A 17,684-nucleotide genomic window follows, 5' to 3' on the forward strand; every position below is an offset into this window, starting at 1 on the left:
AGAGCACCTGTGGGTGGCTTAAAGCAGCTGGTTCTCCTGGTTGCCTAACTTTCTTCTTCAAAATATAGAAAGAAAAAAAAAAAAACCACAAGAAGTCTAACTGTCAGAGTCTAAATGAAACCAAGAAACCTTTTCTCAAGTTCACTAGCTCCTCTGGCCAAGTAGATTTATTGTCTCTTAGGTACATAGTCTATTCCAGCCAAAAAGCAATGATTTAGCCAATACTTATGCCAGTGTTACGACCTCCTCTCCTACGGGTGCAAACAACTACAACAAAGAGAGACATGACTGCCTTCTGGGTTTTTTATCATCTTTCACTGGATTTTGTTACCGAAGTGGCAGAAGAAATTGTACTGTTGAAGTGCTTTGGTAGTTGAAGACTCCGGCCTGGGACTGGGTGTAGCTCGCATGCAGGACCTGCTCCTGTTCTGCTGGGTGGGCTTTCGAGTAGGCACCTGAACTGAGACGGGACAATGGGAAAGAAAATGTCTTCAGCTGACCCAGCTAAATTTGCCAAAACCATTTCTTCACCTCCTTAGCCATGTATAGAAAAGCAGAGTTTTTGTTCCAAGTTCTGCTTGTTAGCAAATCTGGGTGGTTTTTGTGTGGGAGGATTTAATTTCCAGCAAAAAGTTTTGTTAGAAGGATTTCTCAGGACTAGTACAGACCTGGGCATAGGATGCCATGAGAGAAAGACATACATACAAATACCAACTCGAAGTAATTAGTACCCCAGTGGTTGGGGTGCTCATGCTTAGTGTATTTCTTGCTTTCTACAGTATCTTTCATTTTGCAGTTTATGCATGCTAACTGTGCATATATAAAAGTATATATGCCACAGTAAGGATGTCCTAATTAAGTAGGCTGTAAGAATCTATCTCTCTCTGGTCCAGTGAGCAAGAGGGTATTTACACAATACTGAAGAGCTCCAACTGCTGAGATGGATAAAGTGGTCATCTTGAGGGATTGTGAAGAAGAGCATCTAGTCATGTTCTGTGGTGCACAAGAGTAGCCAATTCCCAAAGCGTGTTCAGGGAATCATAAAAATGGGGAAATGTCGAGGCTGGAAAGGACCAGATACCTGGTCCAACCTTTTTTTCAGAACAGGGCCTTGGATTATGTTATCCAAGGGCAATAAAATCAGTTGCTGCTGCTTGTGAACACATTGTTAAAGGATAATGTACACCTTTGTAATGCATTCATGCTTAATAGGTATAATCTCCTCTACGAAACTCTCCTGCATGCTTCATTCCTAATTGCAAGCCCTCCTGTAGGAAGAATGGAAATAATTAAAGCTAGTTTGAGCCTGCTTTTCTTTGTACTGTTGCATAACAGGAAGAAATGTTATTCTGTCAGTTCTGTGTTATCAGTGCTTATTCAAAAATCAAAAGATAACAGTGTTTTTGTTTTAAAATTATTTTTTAAACTCTTCAGTAAGATGATTTTGATAGAATGCAATTCTCTTACAGCATTTGATTTTCTTCCCCCCACCCATTCAGGTCAATTATTTCAATTTCTAAGGATGCATCATGTGGGTCTTCTCTTTCTTCTCGATCTGTGCCACATTGTTCTTCAAGGATAAGTCAGGGAAAGTAGAATAAAACAAAGTGTAGTAGCAACGTTGCTCACTCTTTTGTTATCCTTTTGTGGTTTTAGGTGACAGTGACTGACCCCAAATAGAGGAGTGGCTTTTCTGAAAACATCCTACCTGACTCAGAATAATGGATATAAAAGATAGAAGACACCGTTCTCTGACGAGGGGCCGGTGTGGAAAGGAATGTCGCTATACAAGTTCTTCACTGGACAGTGAAGACTGCAGAGTACCAACTCAGAAGTCTTACAGCTCAAGTGAGACACTGAAGGCGTATGATCATGACACCAGGATGCACTATGGAAATCGAGTTTCTGACCTGGTTCACAGGGAGTCGGATGAGTTTCCAAGACAAGGTATGTTTAAGTTAGAACTGGTTTCTTTTACAGTAATCCTTGGGAGACAGTTTCTGTTGCTTGACCAATATGCTAATTTTGTATTCCATTTCCTAGGTTCATTTTAGAAATAATAATGGCATTTTCACCTAAACTTGTCTGTCTTTAACCGAGTACCTGTACTGAAAAGATAACTAAAACACTGTTACGGTAAAACCCCATATGGCCAATGTATATTCATTATTGATCAGGTGTCTCAGAATTCCTTTCCTGTTCTTAACTCCTGTGTAATTGAAATATGGCAATAGGAATGCTGTTTCCTCTGACTTAATTTTGTCACTGCTTACCCTTCACCTCATAAAAACTGGAAGGAGGATTGTGAAGAAGAACATCTAGTCATGTTGTCTCAATAAATGATAAGTCTGTGCGTTGAAACCAGTGGTGAACATTGCTTCATAGGAACAGTGTTTAGTCATCTGGTTAACTTGACCAAATAGCCTGATTAAATTGTCACTCAGTCAACAATTAGATACGGTTTTTAAAATAAATTACTTGGTTTAGTTTCAGTTGAAGAATCAGATATGGTTTATATCAAGCAAGATATAGGCAGTCTTGAGGCATAAATGTATAGCTCTTTGGTGCCCCTTTTAATGGAAGGAAGGTAAATTATCTAGTACGTCTTTAATTGCTGAAAATCTACTATTTTATATATGTGCTTGTTAAAGGCATATGATAGTTGTCCACTACACATTTCTAATATTGTGACTCAGGAAATTCTAAGTTATTGCACTTCTCTGTGGAGATCATTCAATGAAAGGTCATTTTTTATACTTGATATCACGTCATGCAACTTGTTCAAAGCATTCTGCCAGCAGTCAGTGTCTGTCTTCACCTTTAAATCAAACTATCTATTAATTAGCATTGCTAATTAAACCCTTGTCTAATCCCTTGTTTCTCTCACCTTTGTGTACAGACTTTTGGAAGTGTTTGCATTGTACTTGGTCTATCAAACACCCAGTTCTATTTTCTGAGGTAGTCTCTGTTCTTGTAGAGTCTTTCTTTGCTTGTTGTCATGGTTTAACCCCAGCTGGCAACCAAGCACCACGCAGTCACCCACTCGGTCCCCCCCTGGTGGGCTGAGGGACAGAATGGGAAGAGGAAAAATGAGAAAACTCGTGGGTTGAGATAAAGATACTTTAATAGGTAAAGCAAAAGTCGCGCCCGCAAGCAAAGCAAAACAAGGAATTCATTCACTCCTTCCCATCAGCAGGCAGGCGGTCAGCAAAGCAGGGCTCCATCACACGTAACAGTTACTTGGGAAGACAAAACGCCATCACTCCAAACGTCCCCCCTTCCTCCTTCTTCCCCCAGCTTTATATGCTGAGCATGACGTCACATGGTGTGGAACATCCCTTCTGTCAGTTGGGGTCAGCTGTCCTGGCTGTGTCCCCTCCCAAATTCTTGTGCACCCCCGTGGGGTGGGGTGAGACACAGAAAAGGCCTTGACTCTGTGCAAGCACTGCTCAGCAGTAACTAAAACATCCCTGTATTATCCACACTGTTTTCAGCACAAATCCAAAACATAGCCCCATGCTAGCTACTAGGAAGAAAATTAACTCTATCCCAGCCAAACCCAGCTATTTACCTAGAGGTAGTGCATCAAACTGCAACTACATGGTATGAGCTACTGGAGCCATTTTCACTGTAGTTTGTTCAGCCTTTTTGTACAGGAGTCATCTAAATATTACTTTTCCCTATCTGGATGATTGGTGCTTCAGCTCAAGTGCCTCATTTTAGTTTCCAGGTCATTATTTGGCATTTCATGAGGGTGTTCTTTTTCTCTTGATTACTGATTTGACAACTGTTCATCCTCCTCCTGCTCTTAATGTGTTCTTATCTGCTCTCTTTATGAAGGGGAGTGCAAATTGTTGGTAACTGAATTGAAATGCTCTGAAGAAGTTTTGGGTTTTTTGGTTTTTTATTCCCCCCCCCCCCCCCCCCCCCAGTCTGTGTGTGTTATGTCTAGATCAATAAAGTTTATTTAGAGAGCCAAAGTAAGTTTTTTGTCAAATAATATGAGCAGTAACTCATTATTTTACTGCTTTTGTTAACTTTAGAAAGCACATTTCTTTTGAAAATAAGTCTGTATGATGATCCGTCGCATTTGAAAGCTTGGTATCTTTCTGATTGTAAAGTTCTTCTACTGACATGAAATTTGAGATAATGTGGCAAGTAGATTAGATTAAGACTTGGTACGTGTTCTCACTTTCTACATTAATATCATATGGATAAAAATGTGGTTCATATAGTAGGAAATACTGTTCATTACATCTTATGCAGTTTCCAGCTGCAGACATCTAGGAATTTATACATGTAAATTTATTCTAAATTTGAGTGGGTGTTTTGATGGGATTAAATTCTGTAGGAAATAAACATGCTTAAAATAAATAGTCTTTAGAGAATTTTTATTCTTCTATTACAGAAAAGCTTGACATATTTTTTAAGCAATCGTAGATATTTTCCTCAATATTTCATCTCTTCTGTTAGTAAAGCTATATGCATTTGACTTATTGAAAAGTATCTGGTTTAACCATGGCACTGGAATTGCTCAAAGCAGTTGTTTTTAGCTGCTGCTTGATCATATGTTACTCAGTTTTGAAAATCTGTTAAGTGTAAGAGTAAGTTGTACTACTTCCATTTCTGTTTATGACAGTTCAACAGTGAAATGCTAATAACAAAAACTATATTCAGAGCTCAGAAGTCTGAAACAGATCTTCTTGGTTTGCTTTAGTGTTTTATTGTCCCTCTGTTCTGACTTGTTTGTCTCATTCTTCATGAAAAAGCAGATCTACGAAGTATAAATACCTCTCTAAGCTACTGTGAATAAAAGCATTTGATAGGAAAATTGAATGTTGGTGGAATTTTAGCTCTGAGAATACAACTTAAAAACTTTGTCATTGTTTGCATGGTTTCAAAGAAGCTTTTTGTCTTAATCATTGACAAATGCGCCTGCCAAAGAAAGTTTCTATTTGTCATAGATGCTGCTTTCTGGTGTGGAAGTTTTGGTATAAAGGCATGAAGGATGACATGACTATGTATTACCTGCAGCACCTTAGTCTGGCATTACTTCTACTGTGCTTTTCCTAAGATGTTTACCTGTAACTTTTCTAAGCAATAAAATTCCCCTTTTAAAGTCTGTTTTTAACATATCAGTAATAATATTTGTACAAAGTAATTCAGAATAGGTTTAGTATTTTTTGTGTCAAGCTTATTTTCTGATCATCTTCAAAACAGGTGTTCAGATTCTTGGCTAAAATCACAGGTCCAATGCATGCTTGAGCTATTAATTTGTCTTAGATTTTCCCTAATATAGGTAGAAATGTATCTGTAATTCAATACCTGCACTGGATATTCATTAGTCAATCGATCTGAAAAATGCAGTCCTTCAGTGGATCTGAGAGAGCATTCAAACATTACAAGTTTTATTTAAAGTGAAGGAGTCCTTTCTGAATGCTGTCTTTTAAGATGAATAGAAACTTTTCTACTTTCTGCTAGGATATGGCAAAAGCTTGACAATAGTTCTGACACCTCTGAATATTTGGAATATTTTACAGTCTTCTGGTAATATTTGAATTTCTCTATATGCCGCGTATTTTTACACCAAAGAGAACCAATTACCAAACTTTCATATTGTTTTTTAAAAAGAAGATACCTTCTTTCTGACTTCATCCGCTGACACAGCAGGGTGAAGGTAGATGTCCTCTAAGGCAAAAAATGAGGATTTTGGAAAACCTTTCTTTAAAGTGGTTGCTTTGAAAGGCAACTTTTCTTCAAGTATACTTTGTAACCAAATTGTGCTTAAAAGAACACACCACTGAGTTGTTAAGAGTTTTAAACTGGGTTTCAAAGGGGTGATTGCAAACCTTACTATTCCAGAGTTTCTCACGTGGCATTCATAGCTCATGGATTTTGTATTTCTGCCTGAGCCAAACACCAGGCTTCAGCTGATGCAAAATTTATTAGCCCATAGTTATACTGAATTGACTGCTTTCTCATTCTCAGGTCAGATTTAGTTTAGCAGTAAATATCTGCTGTGAAATGTTAGAACAACATCATTGTATATGTATATGATTGAAGTTATTAAAAATAAGTCTGAAAAACACAATCATATTAAATCGGACTCAGCAGTCTTCTGAAATCTTTTGCATTTTTTAACCACAGTTGAATTGCTTTGTACATGTCACAGCATCTTTTTTTGTATGGCAGGATAACTTCAGTAAAGAACAACAGCCAATATGTTTCTGTATATCAGCTCAAAATCCATTTTTTATTCTTCTATACTTAAAAACGTGTGCTTTTTGTATCCTGTTTAACACTACAGGTATGTTAATGGCAGTTAGAAAAAAAGTAGTGAGAATGATTATAAATCCCTTATAATGTCACTTAAGGTTGTCCAGTATTTTTATTAACATCAAATAGAAAATTAAGTTACTGCAGTACAATCCTCAGAGAGGAGCACTTAGGAAGTGTAATGCACTCAGTTTTCTTTCACATGAAGTTGTGTTACTATGCCATACTACTCATCATCTCTTGGGTGTTTCATACTGCATCTCTTCTCCATATATATTGAATAGGTTTCAGAGAAAAGAAGAAAAGAAAAATACCAACAACCCCCCCAACCACAAAGCAACACAAACCAGTTTGATGAATCTACATTTTATTTTTTACAGCCTACTCTAGGGCAGCTCTGATTTCTGAGAAAAATTAATATTGTTTTCTCTTCTTGTTCTTCACGTCATAAACCTGTCAGCAGATAATTTACTGGGACACACTGAAGAACCCCACTGCAGTAAGAACGTTTGGTGAGAGTGATTAAGCTTGTTCAGATTTAAAGTTATTGCGGTCAGGTATTCTGTGTTCAGCAACGACTACTGTGCTGCCGTATAGAGGAGGTAGTTGCTGTTACAAGTTCTCAGGCTAACTAGACTTTGTCTCACTGCTTGTGTATATACCACCAAGATGAGCTTTTGGTCACCTTGTCATCAAACATGAGTCGACTAAACTCAACTTTTAGGCTCAAACTAGCATATACCTTCCAAATCCACTGAGTTTTACTAATTTGAGTTTTAATATTTCTTTCCAGAACCTGTGAATTTTTGAAAATTAAATGTTCTATATATAGATTTGGACTAAAGACATTAAAGAAAACTTTTTCTTGTATTCTGGCTAGAGTGGGAGCATATTCTTAGTTTTCCTTTGTCACATTAGGTTTTGAGTGGCATTCTGCAATATGTTGCTTTTCGGTATATCCATACACTTACGTAATCAAAGAAAATCCAAGGTAGAGGCAGGCGGCAGAAGCTTAAGGAGGAAACCCTTAACATGGAATCAGATGTAGGGTAGCTTGTGTGGGGAAAAAGGCCTCAAGGCAAATTTCCTTTTATAACTGCTACACACACATAACTTGCACTGTTGTTGAGTCAAGATTTGCTTTGGTTTTAATGGTTACCTAAGATACGCGATCCCAGTGTAAAATATTTATTAAGGTGAGACAACTGCATTCAATTTCTCTTCTCTAGAAAGCATGGCATAAGTGAGAAATAAAAATTTGTATTTTAATATGTATACCTTATTTAATAAAGCAAAGATGTTGAATAAAAATTCCCTCCTCTACCTTCTCCCTCCCCAAATCGTAAAAGACTATATGGTTCTTACTGTTATGTGATTTAAAAACATGAAAGCACTTTTCATATGTGCTTTCATCTGTGTCGATATTGTTAATAATGGACCTATGTAGCAGCATTACTAGACTAGCAAATAAAAGTACAAACCTTCATCGCACCCTTTCCCCAGTATGCTTTTAGGAAAGGAAAATGTGAGAAAGTCTAACCCAAAATCGTACATGTCTCTTCTCGTTTATTCTCTAGCATCAGTCAAGTGGCCTTTTGAGCTGTAATGTTATGATCTGCTGATAAATGAGAATTAATCTAAAACTTTGTGTGTATTAGATCTGAGTCACAATAATATAAAATCACAAGGAAATCTCTTTAGAAGTGGCTTTTCAGGGAAACATCATGGAATAGAATCTCAGTCTTCAGTCTCAGTACTTCCAAGTACATACACATAAATTGTTTCCTCTTGCTCTTTCATGGGTCGTTTCCTTTTTTTTCTTTTGAGCAGCAAGCTCCCTGATTTGTAAACGGTAGCTTAAATCAGTTGTTCTGATAATCTCTTACTTTCCACTTCCCTTTCATTCCCCTTCCATCCTTCTTTCTTGGCACTTCACCATTTTATATCTTCATACATTGTGACTCAGTTTGCTCGGTGTGGTTGGTTGCTCAGGCCTGCTGGAACTAACTGTTGAGAAGTCAGACTGTCTAACTTGGACTTGTTGAATGAAGGTGTAACTCTTGCTCTCTTACCCATTTGTCTAGTTGAGCCAGCTTCTACATCAGCATCTTGGCCATTAGGAGTCCTCCTCCGAGACAGCAGATACGGAGTGACAGGAGATGTATTCCAGCACAGCCATTCAGAGGTGGCCATTGCAATACAGCACGTTGAAGTATTTCAGATGTCATTGCTATGGAAAGAATGTAATCAACTAGCCAGCTAAACACACAATGTAATCAATTAAAGTATTACCAGGAATCTTGTTCTAGGTGAACATAATAAAGATGAAGTTGGAGTTTAATAAGATACTGTCTTCTGAAACTTTATATAGAGAAGCTATGATGCTGACAGAGGACTCTAGTAATAATTAATATGACCAGTGCTGAAAAACACAGTACTATTCTAATATTAATATGTATTTGTAGAATAAACAACACACAGCTAGACATAATACGCGAATTCTGTGTACACACACAGTTTCTCTCAGGGAATAATTTTTTGTTGTTGGCAGTTTCTCTATAGTGATCATTATTAAAAATCAGCATTTGTTTACAGTTTAAATTAGAGAATCAGAATGCAGGGATTTCTGGTGCAAATATATAGGTATGTATAGATTTATGCTTTTTTTCTAAACAGTTACTTAGCTTTCAAAAAGAGCTGCTGCTTTTTTTACTGCTGCTGTACTGGACTCCTCATTAGTTGATGATTAAGTTAAACTAGGTTCTATTTTTTAACCCTTTACAAAGTTACATGTACATTATGTAAACAAGATATAAAAGGATAATTTTGTGGTGGGTTGACCCTGGCTGGATGCTAGGTGCCCACCAAAGCTGCTCTGTCGCTTCTCTCCTCACCTGGACAGGGGAGAGAAATATATAATGAAAAACTCGTGGGTTGAGATAAGGACAGGGAGAGATCACTCAGCAATTACCATCACAGGCAAAACAGACTCAACTTGGGGAAAATCACCTTAATTTATTATCAGTCAAAACTGAGTAGGGTAATGAGAAATAAAACCAAATCTTAAAACACCTTCCCCCTACCCCTCCCTTCTTTCTGGGCTCAATCCACTCCTGATTTCTCTCCCTCCTCCCCCCGAGCAGTGCAGGGGGACAGGGAATGGGAGTTGCAGTCAGTTCATCACACGTTGTTTCTGCTGCTCCTTCCTCCTGAAGGGGAGGACTCCTCACACTCTTCCCTTTTCCCAGCGTGGGGTCCCTCCCACAGGAGACAGTCCTCCACAAACTTCTCCAACGTGGGTCCTTCCCACGGGCTGCAGTTCTTCACAAACTGCTCCAGCGTGGGTCCCTTCCACGGGGTGCAGTCCTTCAGCAGCAGACTGCTCCAGCGTGGGCTCCTCTCTCCATGGGTCCACAGGTCCTGCCAGGAGCCTGCTCCAGTGCGGGCTTCCCATGGGGTCACAGCCTCCTTTGGGCACCCACCTGCTCCGATGTGGTCTTCACCAGGGGCTGCAGGGGAATCTCTGCTCCGGTGCCTGGAGCATCTCCTCCCCCTCCTTCTTCACTGACCTTCCTGTCTGCAGAGTTGTTCCTCTCACATATTCTCACTCCTCTCCCCAGCTGCAGTTACGCAGGGGTTTTTTTCCCCCTTCTTAAACATGTTATCCCAGAGGCACTACCACTATCAGTAATGGGCTTGGCCTTGGCCAGCAGTGGGTCCATCTTGGAGCTGTCTGGCATTGACTCTACCAGACTAGGGGAAGCTTCTAGCAGCTTCTCACAGAAGCCACCCCTGTAGCCCCCCTCCACTACCAAAACCTTGCCACACAAACCCAATACAAACTTCTAAAAAGTAGACATTATCAACTCGTGTAGTTAGCACACACTGTGAATAAAAGAAATTTTTAAATAAATGTAGGTCTACTCTAGAATAGTCCTAGTAACCATTTTAATGCAAATACCTTTACAGAAGCACTTCAAAATTAATAGGAATTATTATCCTATACTTTATAGTTACAAATTTGTATCAAGCAAAAAGGTCTTGTACTTCAAAATAGAAGAGTAGTGTTTGCTCACCTTATAATGCTAGGGCCTAACTCAATGTTGAAGAAAACCTATTCTTTGTATACTTTTTTCTCCTTATCCCTTTGCTCAGCTACGTAATAGAAGTCTAAGACTTTGCATACTGAAAATAATAATTTTTGATCCTATAAATCCTCGATTTTCTCCTACACACACATGCACACACTCTTCTAAGAAGTTTGTAATATTTAGGCATATCCATGTGGATGTTCTTTCTCATATTAAAATCCATCATAAAGGGAAATAGTGTACTCCAAGGAGATAAAATAATATTTTTCTTTTTAAAATATGATACTCTAAATGAAAATACTTATTTCTTGATTAATCCTACTAACAAAAATGGCTAACTTATGCAAATTCTGCATATATTCCACGTTCTCTGGGTTCTTGTCTTCAGAAGGATCTGCAGTTTAACACGGGTATTTTTTAGAGTGTATTTTCCAGCAAGATGATTTTGGAAAGGAGGCTGATTACTTGTGAGTGTTCTCAAACTGATGAAAAGAAGAGACTCAAATGCTTTTCTAATACAACTATTACCATGAAAATCTCAGTTTTAAAAAGCTTTTACGCTTGATCTGGGTTTGAATTGGCATCTTTGTCCCTGCATCCTAGGCATGTACCAGAAAATTAGTCTTTAGAAGTCATGTAGTCCAGAATTTGCATTAGTGAGTATTGTTTTGTTTCTGCTGTGAATCTGGGAATCCCTCTAAAGCTTGTTTTCTGGTAAAGAGAAATTAGGCCATTTACTTCTCTTCCTTCTTTCTCATAACAGAGGAAGAAAGAAATATTTAAATAAAATGGAAGTCCATACATTGTAAACTGACAAAAGACATTTAGTTTGGATTATACATTGTTGAACTCACCAATACTAGATGTTTCTAAGGTCCACATCTTCAGGAAAATAAGGAAAGAATTAGACATTTGTATAATTTTGGAGTGTGTGGAAGATGGGTTAAGCACCAGAGTGCATGCACTGCTCCAGCGCACAAGTCACTTTTCAGCTCAAATGCACTGGGAACAGATTTTAGGGATTTATGGTGTTTATTCTGTAATTGTCTTTTACACCTTATTTTTTTCCCCCATATTCTTCTGAAATATCTTACTATTGTTGGGGACTAAATTCTAGACTCAGTGGACAACTGGTTGGTCTGTGGTGATGATTACTGGTTATATTTGTTTTCTTGTCCCTGTTTGTTCTCCTAACACCTCAAATGGATTATGTGATGTTTAGAAGCTTTACAAATATTGTGGCTGGACCCAAATAGACACAGTTTACTTGGGAAGAAAAACATAAGGAAACTTTCAAACAAACACAAACAAAAAAACCCACCACCCAAAACTCATTTTCTTCCTTAGAGAACCATGGATGTTTTGGAGTTGGGTCAAAGTACTGATGACCAATTTACTCAAAGCCTATAAATGGAAATCAAAATTAGTAGAAAAGAAAATGAGAAGCAAGTATAATGGGGTAAGCGGGGTAAGCAGGGCCCAGCATTTCTTACTTGTTCTTTTTGTTTTATATTATTTGTCTCTGGATTCAGAGTTTAAGGTCAGAAGTCCTACCAGTTATCTTGTTTGGCCTCCTATCCAGTTGCTCATTAACTTTAATCCGATTATTTCTACATTGATCCCAGTAATCTGTCCTTGAACGAAGCACATTCTGGAGTCTTGAAGACATCAATAGGCAGAAAATTCAGCATTTTCACTGGTGGGCAGCGTCTGTGGGAAGTCAGCCTCCACATTAAAAGCAGATGCCAGCTTCTCTTTGGATTTTGGAAACTCTTCAGTTGCTAGCCATTAGGTCTAGTGATGCTCTTTTCTATTTTATTGGAACACCTATAATACCCAGTGTTTTTTCTTTACAGACTCGATTAGATGCCGCAGTTAAGCCAGTTGTCTTTTCAAGAGCTCTATCTATGTATCTATCTAGGTAGAGCTCTTCAAGCATTTGCCTGTGTCATCTTCTGTCATGAATTCAGATTTGTTGCTCATTCTAAGCCCTTTCCTATCTTTCAGCTTTTCTCTAAAGGAAGCAAAATGTACCATAGCAATGCCATACATGCCTCAGTGACATGGATAAAGACATGTTGAAAAGACAGTAACATGTATAAAGATAGGCCTTTGATACTACTTTTATGTTTGTAAAACCAAACTTCAAATTAGCTTTTTCTGGTAGCAGTCAGTTCCTGTTGAGCTACTGGTCCTTCAAGTTTCCTAAATTTTTCCAAAGTCTAGATAGCTGACTAGACAAAATAGCATGCAGATAGTTTTATATATTGCTATTTTTTTATATGAGTGCTTAGCTGGAAGTGTCTTACAGTGAATGCAAAAGTACATGTCTGTGAATGTAGACCATATTGGAAACAGAGATTTACTGTCCCAAAGTGTAATGCTTACTCAGCCATCTGATGAGATTCAAGCACTAAACAGTTTGAGAGGGATGCATAAAGCTGTTTTATTACAAGATGCTGTTATGAATTGTAGCAGCTTTCCTTATGGTATACTGCTGTTGCCAGACAAGTTGCATGAATGTAAGCAGTTTTATTTGTAATTACTTGCTTACATTTCCTTAGAATATTTGGGTTATAGATGTTTGCAATTCCTACTCCTCCGCTGGTGGCAATCTCTACATCCTGTTTAATTCAGAATCAAAAGATATCTTTAAAAGATAAACTGTTTGAAGAACAGCCTCTCTGAGGAATGCCATTTCTTATACATGATACAGAGTAGGTCTCAGATGTTTGTATGTGTGTGTGGTAGAACCTTGTTAAAATGGACACAGAAAGCTTATACAGGAAAACTCAAAAAAGACAGTTCTCTTTCATCTTAATGCAGTGAAAAGTAAAGTAAGAGATTTCATTTTAGCTGAATTTGAGCAAGTCCAGAAAATGGAGAGAGGAATTACCCACCTAAAGAAATGTTATGGAAAACACAGTAGGTGAGAACTAGGCTATTTTCTAAACTTTAGTCAAAAACTGGATGTTACAAACTGAATCAGACACTTGAAAATGTTCTTGATGTAACACTAAAAGCAGTGCCTGTTGTCTTGCTTACGATTCTGTTCTCTGAGCTCAGTGTAGCTATCATTGTGTTTGATAATGCTAGTTAGCTCTGTTTTCCTTAAGACAATCAAATGTTTTCACAGTCATTACTTTGACAAAGTAAGATACTTGCTTGAAGTAGATTACAGGAGAAGAACAGTTTGATCATCAGTACTGAAATGTCTCTTCGGTGTAGTTTGTCCAGTGTAATTTTGGAAGTCAAACTTTGGTCTTCTGTTGATTACCATGCAACATGCTGCTTCAGCTTAATAAACATTTTGCTTGGAAGACCTTACCAATATCCATCCTGTTCCATTTCTTGCATTGCTTCCTTTATCCAAGTTACCAGCCACTTATGCCTTGCCACTCCTAGTGTTGTAAACATCTTTTAGCTTCATGCACATCACTATCCTATTCCTTCTTTCCTTATCAGCTCATTTATCCACTGTAAGTTCTGAAACTTGAACTTGAAACAGTTGCTGTCACTGTGTTTCTTCTCGTAGCGTATCTTTTGAATGTATTCATCTGTGACCTAAACTTCATGGAAAGTTTCATGTACGATGGGATTACACAAAGAGCTGCAGCTGAGGTTTTTTGGTTTGGCAGTTCCACCAGCTGTTGTAAAATGTAAAGAAATGTCTAATGTTAAGAAAATTTAAACAAATATCCAACATTAGTAGTATTTTTTTCCATGTGAAAAAGGTAGAATAGCATTTGATCAGTTTTTACTCTAGAAATTAGCAAGTTGTGTGCTGACTTCTGGCTAGAAAGAAGTTTAAATTCTGATTACATGAGATAGTAAGTGCTCCATTACAGGATGACTCAGTTCAGTACAACTTTGTCTTCTCAAATACACTAATTGCTCCAGTTTGTGTGAATACTGGAGTAAAAAAAAAAAAAAAAAAAATCAATATTTTAGATTTTGCTACTTAAGCCAGAAGCAATGTTAAGTCCTGTTAAGTCCAATAATTAAAAAAAAAAAAAAAAAAAAAAAGAAGAGGCTATCATGTAGAACAAGTTGCATAAATTTCGTTCCCTCAAGTAAATGGCCCATTCTGTGGTAACTGGTCTAGGACAGTATTTTAGCTTTTTTGAATTGATTCCAGTAGAATACTGTGTTTTAAAGATGGCAGTTTAAGCTGACATATTAAATATTATAAATAAAATATTAATATTCCAAATTCTGCAGTTACATGACCAAAAAAACTTTTTATAAGTAATATTCCATTCAATTTCATAGTGATATCTAATTGTCTCTTGGACTTTTTCTATCCCTAAGACAGGCATTTGAACAGTATTGAAGCAAAGCTAAAACGGTGCTTATTCTCTGTGGGAAACTATTCCTTTCAATGAAAATTAGTCACAATATGCTAAAAGTTTGCTGCACAAAAAGTGATAATCCAGATGTCATTCTTACTTAAGTAATCCTACCAGAGAGGTGGAGAGGGTAGTAATAGTCAGGTAGTTTCCTGGTTTGGGGGGTTGGGGTTTAGTTTCTAATGAGTCTTTTAAATTTAGTGCAATTATATTTTGGCACTAATTTTAAAATCATGACAGTGAATAAAATTTTATGTATGGATAGGCAGCTAAGTGTGTGTGCTCCTATTAAATTTTTTTCTAAATTCTTACAAACACAAAAATAAAACTCGTAAGACATTATTACCAATATCTGCTTCAAGCACTGAATTTATAAAGTAGATTGTTAATAATATGAGGAATGATATATTACAGCTGTAATGCTGTGTCTTCCAAAGTTAATGAACAGTTATAATTTTCATAATGAAAAATTAAAATAAGGTTAAAGTGGTTTATAAGACTGCCTACAGATCTAGCAGCAGTCTAATTAGAAGAACGAACATTAAATTTGAGGCACTTGGAAATATATATTATCTAGTATTGATAGAGGACTAAAATCCTGTGCTTGTATTTAGGATTGTTCAAATGTGGGCAATTCAACCAGAACACAGCACAGAAAAATGAAATGTTATTTGCTCTCTGAAATCACTGTGTACACAACAGATTGTGGTTTTAGATGTCTTCAGTACTTCAGTTATGTGATTCTCTCTTGTTGACTCAGTGCAACAATCTCTCATCTGTGTTTGCCCATTTCTCTACCATTTCTTAAGTAAAATGAACCTTTGTGCTTGTTTTTACTATTAACAGACTGTAACGAAGCTTTTGTTACTGTGCATTGGCTATTCTGGGGTAATTGCAACAAAGCAACACAGATGAGGTGCTGGCTTAATATATTAAGGTCTTTTTGAAAAAGTCCACTACCCACAACTTTTTGCCTTTGAGAGACGGTATTGCACAGGTAAGGCTTAGCTTGATTTTTAGAATTGACCCTTAAAGAAAACATCTGAGTGCCGTGATGACATTCAGCTTCAAACCGCAAGAAGCTGCCATGGCATACTTTGTGTTCTTGCATTGCCCCGCGTCGCAGTGCAGGGGTGTGGGATGTGTGTTGAGCACTTGGAAGCTGTGACGCTGCCTTCTCTTCCCGCAAGTGCTTGCCCAGGCAGGAGGGTGCGAAGACTCCGTTACATGTAGGGAAGCTTTGAGAGGGTGACAGCATAGAAACTGAGAGGAGCATTGTAATACTGCACTTCCCTGAACTTGTTCTTTCATTTTGTGTAATCCAGAAAGACTGTAATTGAGAGTATATTTGGAATAAGCAGGCTTTGTGGTTATCAAATATGTCAGCTTTGCTTTTCATGTTTATATGCTGGCTTTCTAACTCTTATAAGCTGTTATTGCATGACAGACTCCTCCATCTTAAATTCAGTCTCTTAAATTCATCTCCTTCCTTCATTTTTTTTGACAGCAAAACAATGTTATACCTTGATCCAAGTATATCTATCCCACACAGGGGGTTTTCTGGGTGGAGTTTTTTTTGTGGACATGATTGTGCTAGGCAAAGCAGTCCTTGTTGATAAAATTCCTCTGAAGTATTGTTTTAGAGTGAATTTTCTGTTGATCAGTGTGTTTCCTCATTATTTCTACAGATTGCAAAAACATCATGGGCTAGGATTTATCCATTTTTTCTCCAGTATCTCTCTACTGCTGAGGATCTTAGTATCCAGTTTAAGAAGATGTATACCAAAAATAATTTCAGAAGTGTGGCAACCTATCTTCTTACCATACAGATGTAATATTTATGAAACAGAAGCTTTGGCATTCCAAAACGTGGTGATTATCTGTAGAACAAGATGGGGTATCTGTGCATAGGAACAGCTTAGAATAAATAGAATGACTTGGCAGGTTAAAGAAACCCAAAATTAAGAGGTGATTTTCACAGTTATAATATTGTGTTGTAAAATATACAAATATTATTTAATAGTACTGATTCAGTTATTGAATCTAAAGTATCAATTTGCTCAGCTGTTCAGCTGTGGAGTAGTGGATTTTGAGAGAATAGGAATTTAATTTAGATTCAAATTTGTTTTCCTGAAAATTATTATTTTCCTAACATACAGTGATTCTGAATGCTATTCTAAGAATATTTTAATTACCCAGTATCACTATTTTTATATCCTCATTTTTAAGCTATAGTTGGAGAGGGTGAAGTTGATACTTTTTTTTCTCCCTCTTTCTCTTTATATCTTCCAGATAACACGGAAATTACAGTAGTTAGTATATTTGTCAGGCATGGGAAAGACTTCTATACTTGCGTTTGCACCAGGAATGTGCAAACATTAAACAAATGGCTCAAATTGATAGACATTTACCTTAGATCCTCTTCATGTGACTTAAATAATGTTCTACAAGAAAGAAGATATGGTAGCATATCATAAAATGCTGTTAACCAAAACACACAGTAAATTTCCACAAAACAACTGAATAAATTAAGCCCCTGGACATGTTTACAGTACTGTTTTTCAGAATAGGAGTTAAAATCTATGTCTCTGGAGGTCATATGGCTATTTAGCAAGGAAACAGACTCATAGTTATTGGTAGCATCAGTGAATATCGAGTATGTTTTTCAAAAATAAGAAGTATTGTACCTAATATGTTTAAAGCCTACATTAAGTCAAGCAGGGTAATTTACTTAGAGCTATGCTTATACAATGCGCCTGAAAAAATACCAAATTGTTCACCTTACATTAATCTTGTCCATATTTAATAAGATGTTTAAAATAAGTACTTCATTTATTGTTTATTCACGTAAGAGAAATTCTCCCCTACAGAGATGACGTATCTAAAAGGCCTTTATCACTTCAGCTTTCAAGAGAGAGGGTAAAGTTGAGCTAAATCTCTGCACAAACTTTACCTTCCTGCAGCCTTT

The 17,684-nt window shown here is 37.2% G+C and overlaps 1 protein-coding gene across 7 annotated transcripts in view; it reads left to right on the forward strand.

The window, feature by feature from the left end:
* The first annotated feature begins 1,721 nt into the window (after positions 1-1,721).
* The window catches only part of TENM2 (teneurin transmembrane protein 2), a 554,942-nt gene continuing 538,979 nt past the window's right edge, over positions 1,722-17,684 (forward strand). For 5 of the 7 annotated variants that reach the window (XM_075715627.1, XM_075715628.1, XM_075715623.1 and 2 more), the window contains exon 1: positions 1,722-1,947. In XM_075715627.1, coding sequence (XP_075571742.1) covers positions 1,722-1,947 — 226 coding nt within the window. Of the gene's footprint in view, positions 1,948-6,780; positions 6,784-17,684 lie in introns of all 7 variants that reach the window. The other 2 variants (XM_075715629.1, XM_075715630.1) reach the window with 1 other exon arrangement.

This window comes from Pelecanus crispus, chromosome 8, assembly GCF_030463565.1.
Source record: "Pelecanus crispus isolate bPelCri1 chromosome 8, bPelCri1.pri, whole genome shotgun sequence".
In the NCBI taxonomy this organism is placed as follows: Eukaryota; Metazoa; Chordata; class Aves; order Pelecaniformes; family Pelecanidae; genus Pelecanus; species Pelecanus crispus.